This window comes from Onychostruthus taczanowskii, unplaced genomic scaffold (genome assembly GCF_017590055.1).
Source record: "Onychostruthus taczanowskii isolate IOZ18803 unplaced genomic scaffold, ASM1759005v1 scaffold8, whole genome shotgun sequence".
Taxonomy (NCBI): domain Eukaryota; kingdom Metazoa; phylum Chordata; class Aves; order Passeriformes; family Passeridae; genus Onychostruthus; species Onychostruthus taczanowskii.
Genome location: NW_024505892.1, coordinates 14,604,140 through 14,621,207, shown reverse-complemented (window position 1 = coordinate 14,621,207; position 17,068 = coordinate 14,604,140). Strand labels below are relative to the sequence as shown.

General features: G+C 41.8%; 1 protein-coding gene across 4 annotated transcripts in view; it reads right to left on the bottom strand.

The window, feature by feature from the left end:
* PLAGL1 (PLAG1 like zinc finger 1) overlaps window positions 1–17,068 on the bottom strand; it is a 43,073-nt gene that overhangs the window by 15,498 nt on the left and 10,507 nt on the right. For 3 of the 4 annotated variants that reach the window (XM_041423929.1, XM_041423927.1, XM_041423928.1), the window contains exon 2: window positions 15,035–15,077. In XM_041423929.1, the coding sequence (XP_041279863.1) occupies window positions 15,035–15,053 (19 nt within the window). In that variant the 5' untranslated portion in view covers window positions 15,054–15,077. Of the gene's footprint in view, window positions 1–3,935; window positions 4,051–15,034; window positions 15,078–17,068 lie in introns of those variants that run through there. The other variant, XM_041423930.1, reaches the window with a different exon arrangement.

Here is a 17,068-nt window from a genome sequence, read left to right as displayed (position 1 = left end):
TGCTTTCCAATTTGGTCTCTTCTAATTTTGTCATCTTGAGAACACATCTGGAATTACGAATGCTTTTCTTCACATCAGTCTTCTACATTAGGTACTGAAAAGATTATCTGCAAGTCAAAAATAAACAAGGAAGGTTTAAAATAACACCTCCAGTTTGTGCATTCTCTCCTGAGCAAATTGGTGGGTCCTGACCGCCAGATTTATACATTTGCTCATTCGGAGGTGTCACAAACAGTGCCTTTAGAGACTAGGATGGAAGCAAAACTGGACTTCACTGCATGCCCAGCTGTAAAGACACACATATTTATACAGAAATGTGGACAAAGTTGTTAGCAATAAGCTAGGTAAGGTTGGTCCCTTCCAACCTTACCCATTTTGTGAATATGAAATTCTGAAATTTGCAGAGATCCAAGGAATCCAAGAAAGACATGGTGTCTGCTGCACAGACCATTCTAAGTAGAAGACGAGACCCTCAGAGTACCACGAGAAATGGGTATGATGGGTGCTACAGCCACAGCTCAGTTGACAATCATGCAGGGGCAGCCTCCTCATAGGCTGCTCTGCCTGTGGAAGTAAGGAAAAGGGGCACACTGCATCTCCCAGCTGTTGGTTCCCAATAATGACATTTGCAGGCTGAACACACAGACCATCCAGAGAACTAATTAAAGAGAAATACATGTCTGCAAACTGACTTTCCCCTGGCACAGTGAGATATTTTTGGTTCAGCGCAGCTCAAACTGGTTGCCAGGGAAACTCATACAGAGCAGTGACAAAACTGAGCAATGAGACTTTCCAGCAGAAGGTCATCTCAGCACTGGTGTCTCACAGGGTGATGGGAAAAAGGGGACTTCTTGCACAAAACCTTTTTATAGACAGTAGAAACCAAACCAGTGAGCCAATAATGCTTTACGACTGAGTTAAAAAGAAAAGCTGATATTGGTCATCCATGACTACCTCGTTTTGTTTTCCTTCTGAAAACTCTGCTGAGCAAGTCTATTCAGTAAGTGACAATACAGAGCAGAGGAGGGGAGCCAGAACAGCCAGGAGAGCCCAAGGGAGCACTGTAGCAGAGACTGGGGCAGGAGAGGTGAGGCTTTCTTCCAGACAGGGGCTCATAACCAAGGGGCATAAAGGGCTCGGGAGACACTGCCTGAGGAGACATCAGAGATAGTCTTTGAAAAAGGACAGTAGCACCAGAAATATCATATTCAGGGTACCTCAAAAAGGTTTATGTTTGTAAACACAAGCAGGCACTTGACTAAATCATGCACCTTGAGAGTCTAGTCCAAAATCTCCCCAGATAAGCCTGAAGTATTCCTACCTAGTTCTTTGGGCTCTCCATCAACTCCAGCTGAGGAGATACATAGACTTGTGTGCTGGTCAGGCTGCAGGCACTACAACAGTCAGTATGTTTCAAGAATTTGTGGACCATGGAAGTTTTCTTCTTCCATGGCTTCCAGGCTGCACACTTGCACTGTGAATAGCTGAAAAACATTACTTATTTTTGCTAGTGCTACAGATAAAGAATATGCCCCTTACGGCCATCACTTAAAATGCACAAAAAGCCCAACAATATAGCTTCCAGGTAGGTTTTTCTTGTTATACATTTGTTTATGTACCCATAAGTCCTTTACAGCTAGGTTGCAAGAAAATAAAAATATTTTCTTGGTGATTTAACTTAATTGGGTTTTAAATAAATTCACCCTTCTGAGGGGCAACAAAATTATGAGGGCTTCCCGAGCTTGCTTGGAATAATAGTGACTTTGTCTCAAGTCAAACAGCTCCTGCTTGGAGAGTCATTGTATGCAAACGGCCGAAACACATTACCAAAAACAAAATGGAGACAAAGAACTGCTGTTAGAGGAAGGATGTGTCTAATCATAAAGTACACGACCTTATCAATCCATGCCATACCTCTGTGATTCATCACTAGCAAGCTCCTGAGCAAACCTTCCTGCTGCCCCAAGGCAGTGCCCACCTCCAAGGCTCCAGGGTGGGCAGCTCCCAGGAAAGCTGTAAAGGGAAAGGAGGGGGGAAGGGTATCCCTTGAATCAGCTTCCAGATTCTGCAGCAGTGCTCCATTAGCTAACCCTCCTTGGTCCTCCAGATCCAAGACATAAGGTCTGAAATGATTCACACATGGGTAGTAGAGAGGCTCTCCTCTAAAATCAGGAACCGCTTAGCATCTAACTGGGTGTTGAGCAAGGGTCTCCAAGCTGAGCAGCTCCACAGACAGCTGCCTTGGCAGCACACTCAGCAGCAGCACAGAGACATCAGCTAGCCCTGCACAAAACTACCTGCAGAGCTAGAAGTGCTATTAAGTACCTTGCTAGCATGGCCTGGTATTCTGACCTGGCACAGCTGCCCAGCACCTTGAAATATGAAATTAGCTCAGTTGGTTAGAGCATGGTGCTAACACCACCAAGGCTCTGGGTTCAGTCCCTGTACACTTAAGAGTTTGACTTGATCACACTTGTGGGTCCCTTCCAACTCAGAATATTCAGCAATTCTGTGAAATATCCAGAGCTGTCTAACACTTGTTCTAAGGTTTCCTGTGTATATGGGTCACGAACATAACTAGAATGACTTAAGTTAGTTAATAACAGGCATACTGGAATTACATTCACTACACAGTATTTCTGACCCCACACTAACATGTTAGTACCCTGACTGCAAATTTATTGCATTCTAAAAGTTACCAGGTATACCAGAAAAACAGGATTGGAATATTGCAAACAGAATAACTTTAGGAGCTACTGAAGGAAACTGAGATCTTTGTAATTTCTCTCCCCAAAACTAACAGTACAAAACTGTCAAGTTCACATTCTTTCTTAGAGACAATTACAGGCCAAGTAATGATCCTTCATGTTTCAATGCTAAATTACAGATGCCATTGGCAAAGGAATGTACATAGAGCCACAGCACAGAGTTTATAAAGCTCACACACATTTTATGCCACTTTTTACCTTGGCTAATTAAGCAAAATATATTTTTTTCAAAAACAGCTTCAGAACACGCTTTAACCTGTTCTGAAACAGGGTGCATCCAGCTACGGAAACAGCATACACTTTGTTGTATTCGCACTAGAAATGAAAAACACTTGGTCAGAAAAATCACTTTCTGCAAAGAAGACTTCTTCTGCATTTTGCTAGGCACCTTAATACCTCAACACTTTTTCAGTTTCCTTCCTCCCTTAAATGGTATTTACACAAACAAAATTAATGGATTTGAGGTCATGTGCAAACATGCAAGAAAAAGTAAAATTGCCACTATTCTTCTGCTTTATTGTGATTTAGATGAGTAGGCAACAAAAAGAAATAAACAAGATTTACAGAGTTACAAGCTATTAAAAACCAGACTCTGTCATTTACTACATCCTTAGAAAAACAATGCTATATTGTCCCCTAGAGGGTACTTCTTCATTCTTCCTCTGTCCTTGCAATGATTCTGAAAAAATTCCTTTATAAAATAATGCATTTTTATCTATCTGTATATAAAACTGCACAAGCTAATAGATCTTGCAGCTGTTAAGATATTTATTTTGCTGGACCTCCCTGCAGCAGAGGCGAGGCAGGCATACAGAAGAGCACCTGGAGCAGGTGCAGGTTCTGACCAGGTTGCGGGTGTGCAGCCACCACCTCAATCGCAAGGACAAGGCACTCAGCCCTGCCAACCACCGCTGGAGGGGCGAAGGGAAGGGTACATCTCCCCAGTACCCCCCAGCTGGTATCCCTGCACCTGAATGCCTCTGCTCCCAATTCTCCCACATATTGGGAGGCATGGTTGGCAGCAGCCAGCCCCTGACTTTCCCCTGCTCTTTGGGTCATCACAAAATTGAGACCCGCTGCCCACAGGATGCGCTCCCACCACATGAGCTGACTGGACACTGGTAGCTGAGCTCCCAGGGAGGAGAATGGGCTGTGCGTGTGGCTCACCTGTACTGGCCTCACCATGCTGGTGCTTCACCCCAGTCCAGGTCTAGGTGACAGTTCTCCTTTGCTGCAGCCCATACAGCCTGACAGCCTCAGCTGCCAGCCTGCCTCGTCCTGCAGACAGCTCTGGGGCCGCCACGCTGCACTGGGACAAGCTCCCGCAGCCAACGGTAGCCAAGCTGGCACGGCAGCTTGGGCAAGCTGGACTTGAGCACAGTCAACAAACTGGTTTCCAAAACAGCAGCACGGCTGGAGCACTGTGCCACCCCCACAGGCACAAGCCCGGCCTCGGGGAGAGCTCATTAGAGCGGGCGAGGAGCCACGGGCTGCGGTTACACAGAGCCCTGCTGCACAGATAACGGGAGCTATACATAGCCATACTAGGAACTGCAATCACTGTCCTGATAGCTCACACATGCCACCAGATCCTTAACCAGTCAGCAGCAGAACATCGCTTCTTAAAACCAGTTTGCTAAAAACTAGATGCCTATCAGGACCTCCTCCTTGCGTTTTCTCCAACCCCTGGTTTCAAGTGAGACTTTACAGTACCTGAACACTTCAGTGGCCCACAAGATGCCTGCGGTGCAATTACGTTCCCTGTGAAGGCAGAGGTAAATAATTTCTTTCCAATTGTCCACTTGGAGCAAATGCACCCTGTGAGAAATGATCAGAGGCTGAGCAGACCTTGGCATTTGCTGTGCTGTTTTGCAGCATTAGAATTAGCTCCCATGCGCAGAGGGAACAAAGATCAGTGTACACAGCAGTTGAAATCCTAGCCTAATTACAATCATAAGATTTGCATAGCAAACAACAGTAATTTATTCCAGAGTAAAACTGTAGCACTCCGTTAGCCTTGTTCAGCCTTCACAGAGAGTAACTCTGCAAAAACACCTTCTGGATATTTTCTGAAGTACATTACAATGCCAGTCTTGGTTCTCTTAGCAAAAGGTGCATGAGGGTTTCCAGCCTGAGGTTTGTTCTGCAGCACTCTGCGCTGGAAAAGCTTGAAATCCTTGTTCTACAATTTATTTGGCAAAAAAATTCAAAGTACTCAATTAACAAACAGTTAGCCATGGGTTATTTTCCCATTATTGTGGGCCGCTGACACATATTTTCTCTGAAAACAACATTTATAAAAGAAGAGACTTATGGCCTAAGTTTGATGTGCAAAATGAAGCTTTTAACTGATTAATAATTGATTCTATTTATATTGAAGTAAAATAGAACTTGTCATAATTACCAGAATTCAGAATAATTTTATTCAAATCCTATTAACTTCTGATATTTTGTTATGCTAAATTGTCTACAGAATGATCTTTACTTGTTAACTGGAAAAATTGATCCCTAGTCCAGCATCAAAATAGGTGAACATTTCCTCAATGTCTCCTTTTCATGTCTTTTATACCAAAACCTTCTGTTAGCAGAGACATACAACTGCTCGGCTCTGCACGGAAAAAGAGAAAAAATACATAAATCAAGAAAGCCCACTATAGGCTGACCTTGCAATCATAATCATTAACCTGTATAAAGACTGAAAACTTGCGCTTCTGTGCATGACACTGTATTATTTGGGAAGCAGGTGCAGTGCTTTCCATAACCCTGCACCCAAAATAACACCACCCTGACAAGGAAGGGAAAAAAAAAATAAATAAAGAAGGTAGATTTACTCCTGTGTGCTTGAGAGGGAAACTTTAGATTTCAAGCAGAGAGTTCCTGTCTTTGATACATGGAAACCCTGAAGCCTTGCAGCCTCTACCTGGTGGCACCAGCACAGAAACTGTGGACATGCTGCTGGGGCAACACTGATCCCTTACCAAGGCCTTGTGCTGCCATGCCAAGGCTTTCTGGTGAGAGGACGGGAGCTCCTGAGACAGAGGTGAAGGATGAGGAGGAGCCCTGGTCCTGCTCAGGCTTTAGTGGCATCCTGCACGTAAATGCCTGCTCTCTTGGGGCCCCCTCCCTGGGAAGAACAGTAGGTGGTTTGCAAACATCCCAGAAATCATTCTGAACATTAAACATATTCATGGGAACATGACCTCACTCTACTAAAATGTAAAACTTTAAAAACTAGTTACTATATTTGGAGACAGAAACAGAGAAAGAGAACAGCAAACATGCCTTACTGCCACCCCACCCCATACATTCAGGCAGACCGGCAGGTCAAGCTGATTCCCTAAAACCCAGCACTGCAGGTGAACCTGGCCCTCAAGCACCCTGACCCAGACACTGATTTGCTGTGACACCTTCCCTCACTTCACCTCCATCCTCCCTGTGCTTGCCTTTGCCCCAAGAAGAATGAAGATTTGGAAGGAGAGTACACCCTTGGGTTTTCAGCAGTGGAAGATCGTATGTCAAGGCACCTGCTCCTTCCTCACAGCAGTATGATCCTGACCAGCTGTTCTTATGGAAGAATGCTTCTAGAAGGGTGGCTCAGCACTTATCTGACTGTAAAGAAACCTCACACAAAGCATGTGTCCATTTTTCTGGCAGACACATGTTCCAATATGTAAATTCCTCCAAACTGCAGAACTATTTGTTATACAAACACTTGCAAGATAACAAACATCATGATTCATTACTAGTTTTGAACAGGGAGTCATCATGATGATAATCAAGCTCATCTGGGAACAGTAAGTCTTTCACCTGGTGGCCATGAAGTACTACAACAGGCATAGCCTAAAGGAATTTAAACAGCTTTCAGTAAAAAAATCAGTGTCACACCAATCCCCATGACACTTTTTACCATGCTTGTTCTGTCTAGCAAATCTGAGGAGCAAAACAGTTAGAGAAACCTCAAGGAGCACAGCTGGGCTATGGAATTCAGCAGTTTCAGCATGTTCCCATGAAGGCTGTGCAGCAAAAGCACACCTGTGCTCTGCTGTATTTTACAAACTGCACAGAAAAAAGTTACCTTCACTGTCTGAACATCTGAAAAGGCAGTAACTTAAGCATCTTTCCTGCAAAACTAAAGGAGAAAAAAGTCCCAACAAACCAAACAGGAGGGAAAGTAGGGAGGTGCAAACTTCACTGCAATCTGATCAACTAGTTTATCAAAGTTCTTGGTATGTTCATTCATCTAAAAATGACCTGAGGTCAAAAAGTTCATTGATTGATTGAAAGCTAATTTAAAAAATAATGATTTTCTGGTTATTCTTGGGATAAAACTTATGTGTCACATTTCCAATACACCATATGGGGTTTGGTTGTTATCAGAACCCATATATATAAATGAGCACAGTTCAAGTGAAGTCACCTCCTATCGTTTACATGTAATAGCTTCTAATCAGCACAAACAAAAGACTTCTCTTTCTGCTGAAAGCTGAGAACATTTCAAACAATCATATTGAAAAATGCAGTTGGATTTTCCAGGGGTTGTTTTTTTCCTTCTCTCCCTCTCCCTCCACGGTCTTGGCATGAAGTCATATAAAATTAGATCTGAAAACAGGGAAGGAGGTTAACAGCAAATTCACAGAAACAACTACTATTTTTTATGAGAAAGAACCTGAGTCAGCATAGCATGGTCCTACAAAATGCCCAGCAAAAAGCTCTCTGAGAGGGAAGCTTTTCTGTTGCACTCTGCCCATCTTCCCCAGCAGCCAGCACAGTCCACCAGCCTGGTGTTCCTTTGTCTGTGACACCTTCTGCTTGCTCTAGGTCTTCACTAGCACTGTCCAAACTGCCCTTTTCTACGCTGTAGACGGCAAGACTAAAATCCCTCTGTCACAGAAACAGAGACAGCCACCAGGAGAGTAATATTCAAACTGCTCATAGGCCCCCTGCGGCTCCTGGACCACACGTTGGACCCCCTAATCTGCATCTCCCACACCACAAATTCTACCTACAGCAGAAGCATTTTATATATCTCAAGCACTTTCCTTTTGGAGAGATTTTTGCCAGGATGGTTGATTTATTTTAGTGTGAGACATTTTAGTGGAAAATGTGAATGCTACTGTGTCAGTTCAACACAGACACCAGAATCTTCCATCTTTGTAATACAGAAAAACCCCATATAATATATCTTCCTAAATGCATCTATGTATAAATACACATGCACGCAGCCACACACACACCACATTAAGTGCATCAATACTGTCAGCAGTTTTATTGATGGCAGGTCAACATCACAGTTTCAATTCTGATAAAGGAAGTGCAGCAATTATAATGACTAAAGCTTAGTATCGATTAGTTGAAATATTTCCAAGCCTTGCAACATTCCCTTAAAAGGGAATTCTAGATTGGGTCTCTTTCTCCTTCACTGAATTTGGTTGTTAGTGGCCACCAAATCCAGATGTTGTGTTGAAGAGACTGGTGGAAAACTTGGTGAAAAAAGCTACCTCTCCTAGGGAAACCAGCCCAAATAAATCCTTCATTGTCTACTGGTGGCTTTCAACATGGACTTGTGGGAACTTTACCAGCAAAGACATTAGCAGCTTGGACATATTTCAGCTGCTTACTGGAAGAATAAACCAAACAGGTAGACACACTTTGGCGAAAGTAACATGAGTTTACTGTAGAATGCAAAGGGGAAGCATGGCATGCAGAGTGAAGAGACACTGTACTCATCCTGTGGCTGCAGAACCTGATGTCTTCAGAGGCACATACAACAACATGAAGCAAGTACAGCTACGGGGAACCAAAGTGCAGTGTTTGCACCCCAGGACCCACTTCTGCAGGTATTAGTCTGTGCACGTGGCTCCACTGATGTGCAAGTAGCCACATTATGAAAGAAAGAAGTCCATGTGGAGAAGTGAACACATAGACACTTAGAACTGGTCAGGGCTGAGACTTTGGAGTCCTGAAAGAACACTCCAGTCTGTACTACATTCAGTGGAAGCTATTAATAAAACTGGAAAATGAGTTAACTTCCTCAGTGAGCCATCCAAACTTCCTGCTGATATTCCCACTCACCCAAGAGAAAAAAAAAAAAAAGTTTTTTTTTCCTTATCAATGAACCCTAAAGTATATATCTAAAATACCAAAATGAAGGAGTTATCATTTAAAAGCATTGGCTTTTGTAAACGAAGGATCATTAACAGCTCAGCAGAACAGCTTTAGTTCTTACTATGCACCCACTTCGAAACAGACAACTTTTGTTACTCCTTGCTTCATTTCCAACAGGAAAAGCATGCTTGATTCCCAGCCTCTCTGGGAACAAAATGGGTAGGAGAGTCTCATCCTTAGCCTTTATGACCCTGTTAAATTATTCTCTTCTTTTAAGGCATGAAGTGAAACCTTTAAAAAAACCACATAGGCATTGGGAAGCTCTGCTGCTGAACAGACACAAAAGTTTATTTCTGTAAAAAAATACATGCGCAAGTATCATATCTGTGTTTCCACTCATTCATTTTCTTTTTCCTAAGATCCAACTTTTTTTTTTTTCCTACAAAAAATATTTTTACGGGGAACCATATGATAATTAACTAATGTCTCGACTGATACTGTAATAAAGAAATTATCTCTATCTGCACTTCTTTAACAGACCAGTTAAAAAGGCTAATAAGATTGGCAGCAACAAATTAGACAACAGTGTAGTACATTTTCCTTACAATAACTATTCTCCTGAGGCATAATGACAGCCCTGTAAAACACAGAAATACAAAGTAGATGATTATAGATTATTACAAGAGAATTGCATGAGAGTTGCAAAACTTTGTGGGTTTAAAAAAATTGCAGATTTTTTCTATAGATTGAGCTCTCAACTCAAATTGAAGTATCTCCATACAGCTTTATTTATTCTGCTGACAGTCATCTCAGCTTGAGATCAAATAAAATTCAAACAGTTTTTATAGATTTCTGATTAATCTGTAGTTTTAAAAAAATTATTTGCAAAAGTCACATGCACATACACAAATAAATTCTTACATGAATCTAAGAAGCAATCTTGCAATGCAAAGTTGCAAAGAATTTGTTCCTGTTTTCATACTTTCCCAGCTCGAAGAACAAGATGAACAGATGTTAAAGGCATCACCTAGGGGGAAATGCACCATTCCTCAGATACATATTTACATAACTCTGGTTATTTAACATACATATTTACTTAAAGCTGTGTATGATTACATATCTCCCCTTGTATTTGGTATATTTTACTCTGTTGGTTAGAAATCCAATATACTATACTTCTTCCACTTCAGCACTGCCAACAGGTCAAAACAATTTCATCTTTCAGAAAGATGTTAAAAGAGGCAAAGGCACAACTGTCCTGCCAGAACATCCCTTTGCACCTCCCCACTCACATCTGCCTAAGCACCTTCCAGTCCAGTAAGTTAAACATAACACACTCTGCCTTGTCTTATCACCCAAGGAACAGGGAACAAGTGCCACCTTCTGTGTCACACATGAATCATCCACTTTCTTCCCCATTACATCAACTAAAAAAACCCCGATCAACTGAGCTTTCCGCAACTGCGACTCTTTTCTATTTGCACCATTACAAGTACCCAGGAACCCTCACTGCTCAATGTTTTCATAACACATCTAGATTGCAGCACTAAAAGGACCTACAAATATATCTCCTGTCCAACTTAAACGTTAACTTTATATTAACTTTAGCTTTACATTTTAATGGCTTCCAATGCCTATCATGCATAAATACACTTAAGTGAGGTCAAAAAACAGTCTTGACACATTTGGATAACAATAATGACAACAGAACCTACAAACTTAGTGCCTGCTTGAGTTCAGTGTTTCCACGTCTTAATCAAAATTATAAATGCATTTGCTTTTTTTTGCTTTTTATCTCTGAAAATCTTGGAAACTTAACAGCAGAAGCTACAAGCAAACATGTTGATGCTCTACAGTTAAGCAATGTATTTTCATTTTAAGGATCATAAAGTAATCTAAAGAAAGCATGTTTGCATATGGAGCCCAAATTCTTCCAAGAAAAACAGATAAGTTATCTGCTGGGAAAAGCATAAAATGCAACAAAATTAGTAAGATTACTAGCTCAAAATCACTCAAAGAAAAAAAAGCCAGACTGAGGAACACAAACTATTCCAACAAAACATGAAATTTCCCAAGCACTTCTCTCAAAATGAGGGGACTACTTGAGAGTTTTCCAACTACTGCACCCATGCACAGACACTTTTAATGGGGTTTGCAACAAAACTCCAGCAATTCCTACTGCCATGTAAGAACAAGGCTGCATGGCAGCAATTACTTTTGCCCTTACACTTAAAATATCAAAGGAAGAAGTGACATTACTTAACATTTTTCCTGCTATCGTAAGTGGGCCACACCTGGAAGTTGTAGCTGCACCAGCCCAGAAATCTTTTCCTCCAGTCACCACAGAAACTAATATAGAAACTCTGGCAATTTGTTCTCCTGTTTTCAGTAGAAAATTTGCATATGAATTACACACCAAATGCCCTTGGTCTGATAAACTGTTCTGGACTCGCACAATTAAAATACTGCTTCTTCATTATCATCCTTCTCTTGCTATTCTTTTCTGTCTTTATGAAAAAAACCACGTACACCTAAAGCCAGCAGCAAGCGTAGTTGTCAGTTTACCTCTTGCCTGGAGTCCATGCACGGAAACAGAGGTTTGGGAATATATCCTCACATTTCAAAGGATTTTGAGATTCCCAGATTTTCTGCCAGACAGGTCCTCTTGTTAGTCACTGCCTTGTGTGTAAGTATTGACACAGCAGTCTGTACCAGTTAAGAAATCATCTGATGCAACTCAGCTGATTTTCAAAGGTATAAAAAATTACATATCATAGCATACATGAATGATTGATGTTCAGGACCTGACTGGAAGACCTGAATACTGATTTTCTATTACTTTTCGTATTCATTAATCACCATCAGATAAAGAACAAATGAACTCACACAGAGGCTAGAAAGAGCACAAGAGTTGCTTAGGTATTTCCCATGACAGAATACAACTCAAACATTGGTTTTGCACTCAAGAACAGAACTGCAAATATTTCATAATCGCACTACATATGGGAAACCAAAACAAGCCTTACCTTATTTTAAATGGCAATTTTAGTAAAAAATCAGGCTATGCTAGTACAGGGTGTAAGGAACCATGTCATCCTCCTTCGGCAGACTTTTCCAAATGCCCCTGTATTCAACTAAGTCTAACTCCGCTCTGTTTTGTTTCCCCAGGAGGACCCATTCAGGACCATGTGCTCCTTTTCAGCTGTCAATAAACAGAAGCAGTGAATTCCCCAGCGCTTCACAAAGCTAGTTAGGCATAGCCATTCATTTCTTCAGGAAAACAGGGCATTGATTTCAGCAAATTCCCAGGGAGCAGCTACAACAAAGAGATCAAAGACCCACCTCCTTTCCTGCCTGGCTTTGGCCGGCTGGGCTGAGAGGAGCAGCAACAGGTTTTCCGAAGAGCGGGCTGTGTCCCCACCGAACACTGCATGCTCCATTCACGCCCATCGCCTTCCTACATTCCTGGGACATCCCCCGGCGCTAACCATGACAAACCCCTACATTCAGGCAGCATAATGTACTGCACACTACTTCATCCAAGGATAAAAAGAAAAACAAGCTCCAAGGGAAGTCTGCTGCTTCCCCGACCAACCAAACCTCAGTAGCTGACAGACTTTTCATAAATGTCTTTTGTTTTTTAGCTTCTCCATCTAAACCAGAGAAATGTTTGCTACCTCAAATTCATTGTGCTGAAACTTCTCTGGAATGCTGGCTTTTCTGATTTATTTTCACAAGCTTGAAGACTTAGCTGCTGGAGTTTGAGGTCTAGCTGCAGCAGCCCTTGCATTGTGCAACCGTGTTATTTTCTTTGTGCAATTTGCCCTAGACTGCAGTGGGTGTTTTTCTAAGGAATTTAAGGGGATTTGTTCCAGTTTGGTTAGAATTTTTACTTTTTTTTTTCATTATACATCTTGTCTTCATTACTGTAACCTGGAACAAGGTTTTTAATGCTAAAATTTGACCTTGTATTGAACCAAGTATTACCAAAAGACAATGTCATGGTCAAGCTTAAGGACTGGTGTTTTGGCTACACATCTACTGCTAAACAGTAAGACCTGGTGCTGAGACCACCTGGCACCAGCTCCACAAGTCTAAATGCTCATCTCCTTCTCTTTTCCCCCACAAACAGTTTGGTTATATCCAAGTTCCTTAACTGGAACACAGTCTGATAGATATTATCCCTCACACACATCCTAGTGTTTGTTGCTTGTTAGTGTATGCTAGTACTGAGCTCACAGGCTGGCATGAAATATTCATTTATATACAGACAGACATAAAGCTCTGAAGTCAATTCACACCTGTACAGATTTGCCATGTCATTCTTTAGCATTCTCCTGTACACTGACGTTTTACCAAGGCACTACCCAGCTGTCAGAAACACCCACCAGCTGGAACCTGGAGAGTTCCCTCAGCACTGGCACTGCCTCCAGGCCACTGACACATCTCCACAAATGTCTATCCCACTAACATGAGCAAGTATCACAGGACCTGGCATAGCACAAGCAGTACAATCCTGAGAAGACCAGGGACAGCTGGTAGGGATGACGGCACACTGCACAGAAGACAGCTGAGAACACAAGGAAATACAGAACTGCAGAATTACTGCAGCTGTAGGAGACCTGTAATGATCAACTAGCCGAGATTCTTGCTGAATGCCTGCCCTTTAATACCATTACCCAGGGCCTTGTCAAGCTGTATCTCGAATACTTCCAGTGTGGGCAACTCCACCACTTCCCTGGGCAGCCTGTTCCAATGTTTGATCGATCCCCCATTGAAAATGCCCCTTGCATCCACAAGCATCTCCCCTGAAGCAACTTGTGGCCATTGCCTCTTGTCCTGTCACAGTGTATGCCAGGAGATAGGCTGCTTCCAAATCCTTTTCCCTAACCACCATTTTTGTACTGAAGGACCATGACTTGATCCCCTTGAGCCTCCTCTTCTTTGAGCAGAACACACCCAACTCCTTCACCTCTACTCAGGTGACAACTTGTCTAGCTCCCTGATCATTAGGGAGAACATGAGAAAGGCACTGCTGCTGAGCTGAAAAAAACAAAAAATGAAACTGCCAGCACATAAAATTGCTAAAACAGACAAACATCTGAGTACAGCTGAGGAGTCTTGAAAAAGACCCCTGTGCAGTCACCCTGCTTTCTTTAATATTTCACTCCTGATAATAGTTTTGCATGTTGTATACAATACAGTCAGGCATATTACATTCCTCTTTTTAGAGTTCTCTCTGTATCTAAATGGCATTCAAGCATGACTTGAAATTTCCATTTCACAGAAGAAATTTTAAAAATGCATTTTAACAAACAACTTGATCTCCACATATAATTGCTATCTTCCATTAAGCCACCAATAGTTTTATATTTATTAACTGATTGCAGTTATCAATGAAAAAAAACACCAATCCTGTTTTCCTTGTCCCTCTAAGGAAGTACTGAAGAATGATAAAATGTGTGTCTGAAATTTCCCTCTCTTATATTGCAGTGTGCAGCTGGGCACCCCTTGGAGGCAATGATAAGAAAAGGCAGCTGAGGCACTGGAGGGACTCCAAAAGAAAATATGTAGATCAGACCAATAAGCAGAAAAATGTGCTTAATGCTTCAAATAACTTAAGCTGGAGTGAGAGAGTGCAAGTATCAGAGAAACGTGAGCAACAAACTTCCGTGGTAGTTACAACAGCAAAGCATAAGGATATACCACTTATCTGTTAAGAAGAAGCACAAATAATAGTGATAAGGCAGGAGATTTGGATGTGACTGGGATAATGATGCCTTGGAAGCACAGGAGTTAAATTCACAAAATTATTTAAAAACCCCAAGTACATCACTATGTAGTAATCTGGGATGGTATTTGTGCCAAAGATAGATAAAACATTTTAGACAGAATTGCAATTTTAAATCTCAATGAACCAGTCTGTTCTTATACTTGGGCCAGATTTTTACAATTTTACTCACATTAAGTCATGCTTTACTCCAAGAATAATCCCATTGATTATAATGGTAATATTGTTTCACAGATGTCCCAGAAGAAACGCAAATGTAAAAGCAGACTTTATACTTCAGATAAAAGGCATCAATCATGAGTACATCTGGGAATCCGATAAAAACATATGGTACAAAAAAATCACTGTGGGATGATGGAAATGTACTTACAGAGCAGGTCTGTGGACATGTTTACAGATCAGGCAAAGGAAACCTACACAAAATAAATGAAAAAAGAATTATCAGTTTTCTGAACTAGAGCTATTCATGTTTATACCTCATGCTAATAATCATATGCATAGTCTTTTAGTTCTTTAAGAAATAAGGAGAATGTATCTACAGAAATCTAAAAAGGAAATACTTCAGTTTTTAGATGAAAAGTAAAACTGATTTAGAGGAAAAGAAAAACTGATTTCACAGACAATGTAAACTGACAATATTAATGTAATGCATTTTAATTAAGAGCAGTTCACTGTATTCCACATCTTCATTAACTTTTATTGTTATGTATTTTCCAGGCATCGATTACAACAGAATTTTCAAGCATCATGTATTTTACCCCATTGTATGCTATTCTGTGTTTAACCCTGATATCTCTTAACAGTCCTGACCCTTGCGGAGTCAAAAAGAACATTAACCAAATATAGGGCAAGACATGTTATTTGCTCTCTTGAAGAACTTCTGAAGACTTTTGGTCTTCTGCTGAACTCATTCATCTTGTTCTCTTCCCATTCATCTGCTGGTTTTTGACCTGTATTTTATTTACTAAAAGCACACAGGAGTAGAATCTGAATTTCCTGTAGTTGTCTGATAATCCCCAACACACGGGTATCCCAATGACTGAATAAGGCTACTTGGAAATAATAATGCATGTATTAAAAAGGGGACACACAAATAACAATACAAATCACATCAGTGTATGCCATTTTATGCCCTGTATAAATCAGTGTTTAAGGCAGCGTTTAAAGGGGTGTGTGTGTATGAATCAGGGTGAATGAAAGATGTTGAGTAAGGCCATGTGCTGGGTCCTGCCCCTGGGTCACAACAAACCCAGGCAGGGCTACAGGCTTGGGGAACAGTAGCTGGAAGGTGGCCTAGCAGGAAAGGACCTGGGGGTGCTGGTCAACAGCAGCTGAACATGAGCCAGCTGTGCCCAGGTAGCCAAGAAGGCCGATGGCATCCTGGCCTGGATCAGCAATGGTGTGGCCCGCAGGAGCAGGGCAGGGATTGTCCCCCTGTACTCGGCACTGGTGAGGCTGCACCTCAAATCCTGTGCTCAGCTCTGGGCCCCTCACTACAGGAAGGACATTGAGGGGCTGGAGCATGTCCAGGAAAGGGCAACAGGGCTGGGGAAGGGTCTGGAGAACAAAGCTTATGTGGAGCAGCTGAGGGAACTGGCTTTGTTTAGGCTGGAGAAAAGGAAACTATGGGGGACCTTATGACCCTCTACAACACCTGAAAGGAGGTTGTAGAGCCAGGTGGGATGAGTCTCTTCTCCCAAGTAACAAGGGACGGGACAAAAGGAAATGGCCTCAAGACGTGCCAGGAAAGGTTTAGGCTGGATATTACAAAAAAAGTCTTCATCAAAAGAATTGTCAAGTACTGGAACAGGCTGCCATGGGAAGTGTCCCCATTCCTGTGGGTATTTTAAAAACATGTAGATATGGTGCTTAGAGACATGGCAGTGCTGGATTAATTGTTGGACCGATGATCTGAAGGGTCTTTTCCAACCTAGATTATTCTATGATCTGTGACAATGTGACTCTAATGAAGACAACTGTATTTTGTTCCTGACTGAAATGGGTCCAAAAAAATAATCTTCATTTTTAAAAATACAATGATAGTTAGTAAGATACTTCCAAATTAATTTGGGCTGGTTGCAAGAACTGAGTTGTGCTGAGAGAAAGCAGAAGTAGAGGGGCCCACATATTAGAGGGCCCCTCTACTGTCAGCATGCCTGTTTTATCTTTCCAGATAAAACAGGCATGCTGACAGCAGGCTTCCTAAGCAGCACGTGTCCTAGTCTGATTTCCATCACCCAGAAAACACTTTATTTCTGAAAAAAATCTACTCTGCAGTTTGACGCCATTCTGGCTTTGAGCAAGACTCTTGTCTGTGGTGTTAATTTCTAAAAATATAGCCCTTGCAGAGGGAACAGTGGACTTTAATGGCATCCATATGTGACTGCACACGCACCAGCGTTTG